General features: G+C 34.9%; 1 protein-coding gene across 16 annotated transcripts in view; it reads left to right on the forward strand.

The window, feature by feature from the left end:
- Positions 1-14,478, forward strand: part of LOC138326009 (SH3 and multiple ankyrin repeat domains protein 2-like) — an 87,261-nt gene that overhangs the window by 61,560 nt on the left and 11,223 nt on the right. For all 16 annotated transcript variants that reach the window (XM_069272143.1, XM_069272093.1, XM_069272151.1 and 13 more), the window contains 2 exons: positions 5,326-5,399; positions 12,678-12,811. In XM_069272143.1, the coding sequence (XP_069128244.1) occupies positions 5,326-5,399; positions 12,678-12,811 (208 nt within the window). The remainder of the gene's footprint in view (positions 1-5,325; positions 5,400-12,677; positions 12,812-14,478) is intronic.

Consider the following 14,478-nt stretch of genomic DNA (forward strand, 5'->3'; position numbering starts at 1 on the left):
GGTATTTGTTTCACCTAGAAATGCCTGCCTCAATGCCTGTAATTGATTCTTAGAAATTAATTTTATGGAACATATTTCACATGAATAATTGATTCTATAAGCAAAATTGATAAGAATTTCACGGAGGAACGATTTTGTTTAGGTTTTCATTTAGGGGATATCCTTTTTTCTTTTCTAATTTTATAGGGATGTGAAAAGTTGTAGTACAAATGGCTTGTCCATCTGAGTGTCTGTATACATGTTCATTCAAATTCTGTATATCAATATTACATGTACAGCATATCTATGACAGTGATTTGTTTACATGCAGTGCTCACGATTCTGATTCCCTCAGGGAACAGACCAGGTAGTAGTGGTGACCAACGGTCAGTTTGTCAGACCCAAAGGTGTATCAGTCGCGACTGTATTTCCTGGTTCTCTCTGACGTAATGACCATATAACTTAGTCGTCAAATGTTTTGTTGACCATTGTTGACCGTGACACCTGGTCAGTCTGAGATTGTATATATGTTTTGATGTCATAGTGGACAGAAGCATTGGTCACTTTAGGTCAGACTGTGATGTCACTGCATCATAATTTTGGTGCTGTTCTGTACTGGACAATCGGATTTCAGCATGTCATGGCAACACTCCTGTATCATGATCACTAGACAACTTCCTTATATCTTATAGTCACTTCATAAATATTTTAAAAGATTCACACATGCATAAAAGAGTTCTGAAAGGAAAATTATTAAATAATAGGATAATCATACTTAGAAGTTGTCATTAAAGATATTGAGGTGATACATACTGTAATGTTGAGGTTCATTGGTAAATTTTCTACAGGACTTATTTGGAAAATTGGTTTGTCTTTATTCAAAATCACACAACATCATTTATTATCCTGTGTAGCTAAGATATGTAGAATGTAATGTAATAGGATATTGATTGTATTCTGCTGTATCATTGCTGTAGGACTCATTAGTGATACTTAAGTCTAAATCATTATACCTGAAAGATGAGACAAGGAAACACAAAGCCTTAGCAGATGTATATATACTTATATTGTATCTTTTGATATGAGATATTTGAAAAGACATGAAATCCTTTATATATTCTAAACTGACATCATGCAAAATTGATTAAAAATGTAAAGCTTGCATGTATAAGTAAGTAAGTTATACTTGCTGAGTATAGCCACAGACCTGAGAAACGAAAAACTGTGATACATGAGAATATAGTCACTGAGGTATACCTGCATGGGTATAGATTTCACTGGTAGGGACAAATTGTACCCTTCTGCTGTAATGACATAATTGAGTGTAGATTTCACATACCAGCGATATGAATGTGTCCTTGTCTGGGGTATATAGGGTACTGCGTATATGTCCTGGTATGGAATGCTGAACGATATCTGTCATTACTATTAAGCCAGCGATGGTCCTGCAAGATGGAATATCAGACCGTTTCTCATCATTGCATTCAGATTCATTTCTTATAGCATTTCTTTTTTGTTTTCTTGTTTTCTAACAGTTTATTTTGTGCCTGTCACAAAAAATTGATAAACTACTCTTGTGCATAGATGTTCTAGATTCCTTTTCATCAGATATATATCATCAGTTAATTGAAAACTCACTAATAGGATTAATAAAAAACTGCGGAATACAAAAAGAATTTCAGAAACTCATCAAGCTAGAAAAGCAAAACTTAACTGAAATATGAAAAGTTTTTGTTTTTAGATATGGCCCAGATTTCTCAAAACATACTTAATGGAAAAAAGACTTAAGTCAAATTTTTAACATACCTGGTAAATCTTAGAAGAAAACTTCTGATTTGACCTAAGATGGTGTTTTTTCTTTTGAGGAATTGAGAAATTAGCTATGATTCTATACAGGGATTCTTTCGCCTCTGTCAAAGTGTAGTAAGGTTTTACTGTCACAATGTAGGTTAGTGTACCCAGTAGTTGTGGTGAATAGGACTTTTGTTATTGCTACACCCGGTGGCTGTGCTCCAGTGCTCCTAAGGAAGTGATTTCCGGTTTCGGGTGCTAGCTTTTGATAGTATCGGTTATGTGTTGTATTTTTAAAGTCATTTTCTTTTGAAAGTCAGCTCACAGTATCTAAAACATCAAAGAGTCATTGTTAATGTGTTTTCTGAAGATTCTAAAAAAATGATATCCGACATTGTCTGACCCAGATTTATCTCTTTAAAAAAAAGAAATTCCTTCAGTTTCATGCATAGTTAGCTGGTATGATATTGAGGGATGGCGATATTTAACACTGATTATATAGTCTTTTGACAATTTTGTAAAGAATTTGGAAGACAGTTTTGTGTTAGTAATTAAATTCTTGCTCTGTTTGTCCCATATTTTGTCTTCTTGTTTGTATTGATTTATCTGCTGACCGTAACCGTGAACTTTGACCCAAAACCTGATTTCAGTTTTCGACTTCTTAGCCAGACTGGATGATCTCTGATTGACCTAATTGACTCAAACCACAAAATAATTATATAACTTCAAATCATCTTTGTATTTTGCAACATATACATAAATCATAGTGCACCTGTCCTACAAGTACAGAAATAGTTAAGAATTTAACGTATTTAATGGTGAGTATCAAGTGCATTTCATTGTATGTCTATCTATCAGAATTTCAGCTAATTTTCGTCTCCACCGATCAATTATGTGTTGACCCGGTGATTGAGATTGTCAGTGGTGCGTGTTAGATGCTACCTACACCTGTACAGTGTGTGATGAATGTAGATTAGATTACGATGTCACGAGTTTTGGTGGTACACTTGCTAATGAAGTGATTGTCACTAGCTGCGTAATGCTATCAATAGCAGGGTGGATCAACCCAACACTTTAAACTCCCATCTCATCGTCGGTTCCTGGAAACCATCACAACTTCTGGTATTCTTCACTGACATGTGATCGGCGTAACAAGATTATTGTGGACCTCTTAATGATCTATACCTGTCAGAAATGTAAATTACATCATCGTGTTCGGCGTTTACCTGTTGCATATTCCCAAGGTCAAATAATATCACACTCTGGGAGGCTGTTTATTTGGCACAGAAAGATGTGATTGAAGTGACATCACTTAGAGAGAAATTTGTAACGTTTTAAAAGTGTCTTGTGTCTGGTAATTTAGGATGGAATAACAAGTAAAGTGACAAGTTCAGGGACTTAGTGTGTCAGGACAATGCTGTCGCGAAAGTTCACAAAGAAAAAAATGTAAGTTGGGGTATATTGATTCCTTGGTATTAAATTATTGATGTAAGTTTGGAATATATTCCATGGAGATTACTATGGCCTTTTTGATAATCTTTCTCTGAAAATATTGAAATGTTTTTAGGTACATTCGGTTGTAGGTTTTGTCCAACACTATGATATCTATTGATAATGTGAATTATTTATAGATATATAGATACCTATGTAGATACAGGTACAGGTTTAGCTGTGTGTGATAGAGTACAGGTACATGTATTGTCTTGTGTGGAGGGCGGTGACAATTCAGTAAGCATACCAGTATATATAGGCCTGCATGCTTTGTCAGACTAGCTGTTCAATCAAAATATACTACTGAAATATCATTTTGGGTTGCTTCCATTGAGAAATTTCACTTCTGATGTTAAGGTTGAATTAATTGCATGCATCGTAACAGATATTTAAACAAAAATGATTGAATCACGTTTGAGGGTAACAGATATTTAAACAAAAATGATTGAATCACGTTTGAAATTGTTGACAAGATTTATGCATATGAAGCAATGAGATCAATTATTTATACAGTATAAATTCAATTCATACAATTATTTACTCAGGGTTTATGATATATATGGATTTAGGACTTAGTATAAGTATATCTACATTTCATTTGGACCAGCGTAGTCCTAATATTTTACTGCCGTCTCCGGTGGGTTTATTTCAACTTGAGGCAATATAACTATTCATGAGGTCAATGGCTCTACTGTACATCTCTGTGTTCCTGACTTGAAATAAATACAAGTAAATCAGTTTAAAGTGATAAATGTGTATGTAGATATGTGTGGTGAGGGCTTATATTGTATGGAGATAACAGATCTGACGTCTTCATCTTTATTATCAGATTTACCCGGTACAGGTAGAGCATTGAAATTACCTGATACAGGTAGAACGAGATAAACAAGTTACAGAAAACACACCCATTGTGTTCCGCTAGAGCATTTAGTATTACATGGCTCCATAAACCATTTAATACAGAAATTATGGTAAAAAAATCACAGATTGTTTGATGTAAGATCTGAATATTTGTTACACCTTTGAACTGTGTCTATGTGAACATGTTTGCATGCATTCTAAATAGAGTTGAACAAATGTATATAATAACAACAGGAGATAAGCAGCACATTGTTAGGTAGTGAATCACGTTGTACCTGAAGCTGTGGTATGTTATATATTACAACACAAAGGATACCCATTTACCAGTACCCAGGTAAATATATTAACCTGGAATCAGGTAGATCCAGTGTCGCATCATTACCCAGCTAAATTTGTTGATCTTTTTGTCAATTTTCTGCAACTTCCAAGGGCATTTCAGCCTCGCATGAAAGAATTTTACTTTAGATTGTTTGATACAGCCATAAATATAACACCACTTTATACAGAACTTGATCCAGTCTTAGATTAGCTTCGAAAATAATCAAATTGAAGTCGTTGATATAATTTTTGATGTATGGTGAAATAGTGGTTATAACGGGCATATGAATGGGAGACCTATTTGGGACTATGATTGCTTTGCCACAGTGACTGAAGTTTGGCGTCATTCTTGGTTTTTGATAACCTCTCATGACGCCAAATGGTCCAAGTGTCTAACATTCTGCTACTTTCTGGGCCATAGTGACTGAGTGGTTAAGGTGTCAAACATTCTGCCACTAATCCTAAAATTTGTGTAATTGCGACCAGTTTGTATCTTTGTCTAATATTCTATCTCTTGCCTTTCATATTCATGTATGCATGTGTCCGATTATTCCTTGCCATCTATCTAGAATTAGGAGCCAGCATTAATTTCTGTCACTAGCTTCTGAGTAATGTTTAATAAAAAACCCATTTGAGGCAGTTGAAATGGTGAAAACTTTCTGTATGATGCACATCATGTATTGTTTTGCCATCACAACCTGGCATGTCCTTACATGACCTTGCATGCTATTGGTTAGATGCTGAAAACCACTAGTGATACAAAACCAAAAAGCTGCATTCACGCAGCTGAATTTACCATTGATGTTAAAATTTATGATTGTCGGCTGACTATTATTTGACATGATGAATGACTTTTATAGTAATATTGGCCTTGTTTTGTTACAGTTCCTATTCAGCTCGGACTGTCGTACTACAGCGTGGACCTGAGGGATATGGATTTGTACTGCGTGGAGCAAAATGTAAGTAAAACATATCAAAATGGTTATCATGAGGGAAAGTGAGGTTTGTTTAGTCATATTTAGGGATTTTCTAGTGCTTTAGCAGGTTAACCAAGTTTTCTAGAGATGTGATAAAGTTTGTACATTGATAATTAGTTTGGAGTTTGCTCAGTTATTTTATTTGACGTCAATAGGTTAATAATGATATGTGGAGTCAAGAGTTCAGGTGGATGGTTTTGAAGTTATGAGCAGTTGACGTAACAGATTTAAAACAAGTGGAATCCTAATAGGATATAGACATGTAGATATCCGTGTCGCCAGATCATGATGGCATTATGACCCTACTTGAGATAACATTTCATATCCCCACACAGTGAACTGATAAACAGTTACCTTCATTCAAATGATAAACGTTTTGCCTATATAATATAGTGATATCTCTCTCCATGTAAACTTCACATCCCTGAGATTTTTCCTGATAAGATAAATAAAGGAAAGACTTTTTTCAATCAAAATTAGCAATAACTTGAATCTTTAGGGGAAAAAATAAAAATAAAAAATGACAAATTCCAAAAATAATAATTAGAAATTCCTTGGTTGGATATGACCTTTTGATTCTCTGTATGTGCTTGTCGTGTCCATGTCCATGTTAGTTGTTCCTACATTTGGTGTCATAAAATGTCTCTACTTGTAACCCTTGGGGGCAAAGAATGCTGATTTATGGAGCTATTTGCATTGATATTGGATCCGTTTTCAGAAGTTGAATACTGTTGAATGATTCTTTGAGTTGGTTGTTACAATTCGAGAGTCAGTCAAGGAGTTGATTATGGTCCACGTGTTTACCCTCTCTAATATGTTTAAATCTAGCCAGGTTAAATTATCAACAAATTTTACACATCACCAACCTTACCATGAAAACCGCGGAGTGCTGAAAAAACATGAGATGAATGGATTTTCTGGGACATGAGTTTAAAGATGGGAGATTTGTTGTCAGTAACCCTGATCCCCTTTCCTTGTATGTTTATAAGCTGACATTCAAATAATCTGATCACAACTGGATTTTAGCTATAGATTCAGATTTACATGCTCTCTGGCCTAAAGTTTGCCTTTAGTAGTTTCTGTACAACTTCGTTTGACAGACATTTCTGCTTTGCATAAACTCATCAGGATCATCTGAATAATGGACGGCACGCAAACATTTGATTTATCTGGAATTAAGTGGATGAATTCTGGGCCCCGGGGGATTTAGCGGGAAAAGTCAACCTAGATGTGTACCTATTTCACACCTGACAGGTGAACTATTTCTATACCTGTCCTAGTCATTTAACTTTTCATTGTAAAACAAACACAAAACATTCCTGTTGAAAGTGCAGACACCATTGCACATATTTTCTTGTATCAGTTTATCAATTCATTCCTGCATGGTTAATTTATGTCTCAGCCCCTGTTGAATTGGAGACAGCCTATATCTATACTAGGCAGGTTTTCTAGGCTCATAGATGCTTGACAGATCTAGAACACTTCACACATGCATTAAAACAACATGAAATTTAAAATGGGCTTTAATTGCAAATACTGCAGGTGTCCGAAGTGGTGTTGACCTAGAATTCTCATCACGTCTCGCTACCCAAAATAACTGTCCTACATTTGTCTATAAGTTGATATGCTATTTTACATAGTATGGTATAGACGGTATATTGGCTAGGTGACAACAGGTATATACCTGTACTGTGTGTTCAATACCTGATCTAATCAATAGTTCAAAGGTCATATACTGTAGGTAAAATGTAAATATATGTATACATATATATATTTGTACCTGTGATCAAACTAGAGTGATTATGTAGTCCTTTCTACAGATTAGAGAGACCTATGCATAAATACATGTACACCCCGACTTTTAACTTTAAACCAACCCCATGATGTATTCTATACAGAGATCAAGTCAGGTGAAAAAAAAACTGAAATTGGACGGTTGGGACAGGAGAATAGATCTAGAGCTCCACATGGAAGATGCTGGAAAGCTCAGCATCTGAGGTATTGGAGTACTATATTGTATACACATTGTATTCTGCATGTCCAGCATGTTCATATGCAATTGGTTTTCCTCAAAAATCAGCCTGCCTTCTATTTTGAATTTGCATAAGGTAATTGCTGATGGTATAGGGATAGGGATTTTTAAGATTTCTGAGAAAATTTGTGTGGCCCATGTGGCTTCTAAAGTGGTTCAAATTCAAAACCTTTCTGATTTCAATGAAAATTAATGTGCAGGGGTTTTAAGAACACTGGATACTGTCATAGATAATAAAGCTTGGAAATCACTGCTTCATAAGATCACTTCAGAAGGGCCCTTTCTGATAGACATCAGTTTTCTTATTGAGGTTAATTTCCAAACATATTTCACTTCTCTCTCTCTCTCTCTCTCTCTCTCTCTCTATATATATATATATATATGCAGTGACCTGTTTGTACAAAAAAGGGAAATTCTGTATTATGGACATGGAAATGTGTGGGTAAAGCATGTTGTTATTTTTATTCCATAATGATGTTAAGAAATTTAGTCTCCTGTAAGACATTTTTAGCCGACATGAACATCAATATGGAAACATACATCAAGGAATAATGTTGAGACATCCACTTCTTTGTTTAAATTAACACATTCAGTTGTGGGTTGGGCTGTGTTGTTTACTTGAAAAGATCTCGATCAGTCATTGTCATGATCAACTGCTGTGGTTTATCATTTTAATTTCTATATATAAAGTTAATGCATGTCTTTATTTCCTGGTCTGAAGTTTGAGATTCCCTGACAGAATAAACAGCTGTATATAACTGTATTTGTAAGGGTTACATCACAAACCCAACAAAATCTACAACTTTTATATAGCTGCTCTGTGTGAAATCATTTAACATAACATCCCCCGTAGAACTGCAATAGAATAGATCAAATAAAGTCAAGCTGAGTCCATTATAAAAATTCAGGGGTTTAGTTTGAATTTGAAGAAGATGTCAAGCTGTTACCTCTGTTAAAACATATGTTGGTATGTCATCAGTGGAATCAATTTTGTTGTGAGATTGGAGGCTTTGTTAAAGCATTGACTGGTGTTAGATTTACGCCTATATATCACTACAAAGATGTTTGTGATACGCCTATAGGTACAGAGCACGCTGAAATGGATATATAGAACATGGCCTGTAAACGTAAAATCATGAAATATTTACGATGGAAACGATCTAAAAAACAGGAGCATACTGATATTGGACAATTCTGGATAAATGAAATGCGTAGGTATAGTGGTATATAGTGGTTTTGTAGAATAGGGGATGAGTTCCTTCGCTTTGAGTAATCTCCCTTTCGTTTGCTCTTTCTTCATATATCTGAAGATCAGAAGTATACCAAACTAAAGTTTTAAACAGTATGCTTGAATTTTTGTTGTTCTTATTTTTAGATTTTTTTTTAACATAGCTGGTGTAAAACTTTATGATGGCTTGAACATGGTTTATTTTTTCATTTGTTTGGCAAGTCATCTTTTTATGAAACTAGCTGAAACCATTAAATTGTCTGCAAATGCAGGTCCCCTAGTGTAGAGTCTGTTGCCAAATATAGTTCATCAATAATCATATGATTGGTCCGTTTAATGTCCTTTAGGAAAACATTCAAGCTACAATCAATTGCAAATAAAATCCCAGTCTCATTACCAGCGATATGTGGATACATGTATGATATGTTTAGCTGTATCAATCTATCTGATCCAACATTGGGATTAATTAAAGGTAACAACTCATTTCTTGTCAGGATAGCAGGTGTCCTCTTCCTATAATCCACTTAATTATTGAATTTTAAGATGAGTCATTTTCTACCTTTGATGAATCAGCTGTTGAGGGAGACCGTGACAATAACGAATGTCGAGCACCTGGATTGGTGGGTTACCTTAGCAACAGTAGCATCTGTTGGTTTTCGATCAGTTCACAGCTTCCACTATTAATAGTATAGAGAATGGAGAAAAAGAACGAACCTCTCTTGTAAATTGAGATCTCTAACATACAAAGTATTTTGACATAAAATATTGCTGTATATGTATCATTAAGGTGATGAGAGGTCAGCTTACATATATTTGAAAACATGTGTCCTTGCTGAAATACATGTAATTAAAAGTTTCCCTAATGAGACATCACCATTGTCTATATCAGGGGTTAGATGCCATTGGGCATCAAATGATTGCCTCTTCACATTTTGCAAAGCTATTTTATGAAGAGTAAAAATGTTTCTCCATTGTTGTCCTATAGTTGTATGATTAGTATATTATCAGTTTATAATTCCAGACAATGTACATTGTATTTTTGAGCTGTGAAATAGGTACAGTTTGAACATACAAATGTAATTATAGGGGGTAGGGGTTTTAAACTTTACGAAAGATATACAGGGTATGTGGCTTTAAAATCTCTAATCAAGCCGTTGGGGGTAGCTATAGTAAATAATAGGGTGTTTAAAGATCACTCTGCAGGTGTTGTGTTATTGGTGTTAGCAATGATTGGAAGCTGCTGAGGAATGTCGGATGTCCTATTTGTTAGATATGGATAATGTAATTAAGGAGATATAGGGACTGTCAAATGACTGAGACGGGCAGAGTTGGCCCCAATCAGGAATCTCTATAGTCAACATAGTAACTGATACAGATCCATGAGGTGCGAGTCTGGTATCGTTTATAACTAGAATGACAGTACATCTGATGTAGGCTCATTTTCTTTTCTCTTTAATGCCCCCACCATGACATTAAGGAGATCTTGGCATATAGTTTTACTCGCATCTATTCTGTCCCATCACACCCATTCCCAGTTCGTATATAGAGGTTTGGGTATTTAATCCCAATTCATGTCTTGCAGGCCATTTCTAGGTTTTGGGTCTTGTATCTAAACTGATGCAGATGTTTCTTACAAAATTTACTCTATCTGCAGAAAAGGTACATGCCAACTTGAATGTACTTTTTCCCTTTTTTCACGAAAATGCTTGTTTTAGCCCCCATATATATTTATAGATGTAATTACACAATCTCTCTACAGAAGCTTTTGGTAGAATGAGTTGACTAACCCTGGTAAATAATTTCAGCGGTAACATAAACATATTTTCATCCATACTAGGATAAATATATACATGTTATGCCTATAACATGAGAATAGAAAACTAGGATAAAAGAATCTATTTAGCATGTCAAGTGGACAGTTTTATGATTGAGACTGGCCTGAGACACATTAATAGGCCAGATGGCATGTTAAGTAGCAGTCCCCATAGTCATTGTCCACTCTTATGTCCAGACACTGTCCAGCATGTGTTATATACTTTATAAATCACACACCCCTCAGGTCAATGTTGCCAATATTTAAGAGATTTTTTCTGGCAATAATTTCATATTGATAGTCAGTGAAAAGCAACAGGTAAAAAAGAACCATCTGCCATCTCCAGTAATGGCATTTTAGATGTTTATATTTAAACACAAAATGACTGTTTGTCCTATACACACCACTGACCACTCACAAGGTCCAGATTGAACCCTACCTGACTGTCCCTTTTTTACTTTCCCAAACTATACTGTCAATGTTTCTTCAAGAGATAATTAATTTGTGTTGACTTAAAAATCTAGAGCAAAGAACTGCGCTTGTTTCAGGGCATTTGGGAGTACTCAAATACAATCATACAATTGGTCTACTTTCATTCCGCGATGTAAAGAAAGCAAAAATATAGTTTGAATGACTGTAGGGTCCATTTTAAGTCATGTGGAGTAATTTACTTCTTTGTTATTCATTGCTTTCAAATGTCATTTTCAAACGAAAACAATGAAGGTGACGAGGTTGAACTTGCTGTTATAATTGAATATTGCTTGGAATCTCTGTTGTGTATACAATAGCAATAACAAGATTGTATTGACAATGACCGATAACAGAAAGAAGTAGTGAGGATTTTACATTCCTTCCCTATACACAAACAGATATTCTTTTATACCTGGTACTAATAGGGGGATACATCAGACATGGTCGTGGTTATAATCAACGGAGATTGGTCAGGCATGACTGGACCACACTCCTAGGACACATTCTTGTAATGACCACTCGGGTACTATTACTGGAATAAACTATATCTCATTTGTACTTTGGGATGGATGACTTGAATGACAGAACATTCAACAATTCTCTTTTATAATTGGTGGTTCATACTGTTCTTGTTTCCCATTATTGGACTTAAAGGCTTGACTTACGGAACGTTCAACAACTCATTTTTTCATTGCTGGATAATGGAAAGCTATTTTTGTTTGAACTTTGGGACATAAAGACTGAATAACGGAGTATTTCTTCTCGCTATTGGGTATAATGATGGAGTGATTCTGGCTAACCTTAAAAGGTTTTATATTATAGGGGAACAACAGATGTTGACACCTAACACCAGTCCTCTGTCAAAGATTGATTTATATAGGCCTAATAATTTATTTACGATGTGCTGACCCAATTTAAATGACATTAATCCTGAAAAATTGAGAAGAATATTATGAAGTTATGGACAGAAAAAAATTGAATTGGAATTTAATTATAGCTTGTTCAGTGTGTGACTGAAACCTAATTTGCCTGATATGAACTTTCTCAGGTGAATTGAAACAGGATACACCTTCTTCTTGTTTCTTCTTGCTCAGAATGGAAACTTTTAAAATGATTAATTGCCTGTGCTGATATAAAAATCTTATCATTAGATTGGCTTGTGCTTAAGGAAAAGATCTATTATGTCTTATAGAGCAAGTCATACAGTTTTTCTGAAAATTATATTGACATTCCCAGATTTCTTACATTGGAGATGGATACTGGTACAGGGTTAGTGAAGGTGTCTCAAGAAAGCAATTTAAGTGGTGGTTATTGAAAAGGGATTTTGTGGAGTTTTGTGAAAGTCTTTCTTGAAAAGAAGCGGAAATCTTCAGATTTAGTGTTTCGATCTGTTTGGAATAAATGTTCTAATAAGTTAGTGATACCTTTGGCCAGGATGGGAAATGTGGTCAAATCTGGAAGAACTGTTACCTATTCTTCCAAACATACAACATCAGCTGAAACAATAAATGAGGACACTGTAGCACCAGATCAAAAGGTCCTTAAAACCTGGAAACAGAGCTTGGGTAAAGGATTCCTCAATAAAAGGAGGAAAAAGGAATATGGTAAAATGTGTTATATTTTCTGGAGTTATATAATTCATTTATTGTTAGACGTATAATTAATGGGTTGATGAATATTGGATCATGGTAGAAATGTTACTTTTCTTTGTTTCAGCCCAGACAAATGCGACTGGAGAACTGGACTTTTGTCCGACGGCAGAGTTTCCGGCCCTCCAGTACTTGGACAGTGTTGACCCAGGAAGTAGATCAGACAGAGCTGGACTCAAGTCTGGAGATTTCCTATTGGAAGTAAGTTTCTCTCTCCTAGACTCAAATCTGGAGATTTCCTATTGGAAATAGTTTCTCTCTAAGTTTCTCTCTACTGGACTAAAATCTGGAGATTTCCTATTGGAAGTAAGTTTCTCTCTCCTAGACTCAAATCTGGAGATTTCCTATTGGAAATAGTTTCTCTCTAAGTTTCTCTCTCCTGGACTCAAGTCTAGAGATTTCCTATTGGAAGTAAGTTTCTCTCTCCTAGACTCAAGTCTAGAGATTTCCTATTGGAAATAGTTTCTCTCTAAGTTTCTCTCTCCTGGACTCAAGTCTAGAGATTTCCTATTGGAAGTAAGTTTCTCTCTCCTGGACTCAAGTCTAGAGATTTCCTATTGGAAGTAAGTTTCTCTCTCCTAGACTCAAGTCTAGAGATTTCCTATTGGAAGTAAGTTTCTCTCTCCTGGACTCAAGTCTAGAGATTTCCTATTGGAAGTAAGTTTCTCTCTCCTAGACTCAAGTCTAGAGATTTCCTATTGGAAGTAAGTTTCTCTCTCCTAGACTCAAGTCTGGAGATTTCCTATTGGAAGTAAGTTTCTTTCCATGTTCCTTAATAAGGTTCCTTTCCCTTAGCTTTTATCTCAGTCACCATGATATGTGTCCTGAATTCATATCTCCAATGTTTATCTCTGTTGGCAATTACTTAATGGTATTTTGATATCAAATCTGTTAGTCAGTTGTGTAATTTGATTAGCTAAAGTTGGATTCCTGTTTACATATTTATGTTAACAAGTCACTTTTCGGGTAGCTATATACAATATACTATATTTATCATGAATGTGAAGGTTTATTTCAAATATAATCCTGGGATAAATTCTACTGTAATCATTATTTCTGAACTGTAGCGTTAAAGGCTATATGCTTGGTAGAGCAAGGGAGGAACGGTAATCATATTTGTAAAGGGAGATAATCTGTGTATTAAAATCTTTCATTTTTATCAAGTAATACTCTTAGACAACATATCGGACTTAACCCAGACTTAGGTAGATGCAAAATATCATGCAACATTTATTATTAACACACACATCATGAGAAATTGCCCCTGATGTTGATAAAATGTTTGATAAAATATTTTCTGAAAACAGAAAGATAATTTCATTCTTTGAAACCAGGGGATAGGTTGGTGTCCTAGATATCTAGGTATATAACAAGTTTAATGTAAGTAAAGGTATGTAGTCACATGATCCACTATCTATAGATAACTTGGGGTAGCCAGGTCACAGACTCAGCTGGTTCTATAGCAAGAGTTCCCTTCTTTATGTTCAAGTCTTGTAAGGTCAAGCCTTTAAATTCCCATTATCATTTAAACAAAAGAAACTCTTTTAAAATGTTAATAAAACATCTGTTTTATCACTTGAAAATAACAACACATTTAAAGCTTTCTTTTGATAATCTTTGAGATAAATCCTCTGAAAACTTTATGACTTGATATGGCCATTTACCTAGGTCCGGTTTTAAATCTAATTTGACATATGAAAGTGCTAATAAATTGCTGTTGTCATTTGTTCTTTATCTTGAAAAGGCAGAGAACTTTTGATAGATGTGTCAGAAAACATTATTACTATTAATACATTAATAAAAAAAAACTTTTGTTTAATTTGGATTGAAGCCAGCTGTGATTTGCTAACATGAATCACTTTGATCGA

Source organism: Argopecten irradians, chromosome 1 (assembly GCF_041381155.1).
Source record: "Argopecten irradians isolate NY chromosome 1, Ai_NY, whole genome shotgun sequence".
Taxonomy (NCBI): Eukaryota; Metazoa; Mollusca; class Bivalvia; order Pectinida; family Pectinidae; genus Argopecten; species Argopecten irradians.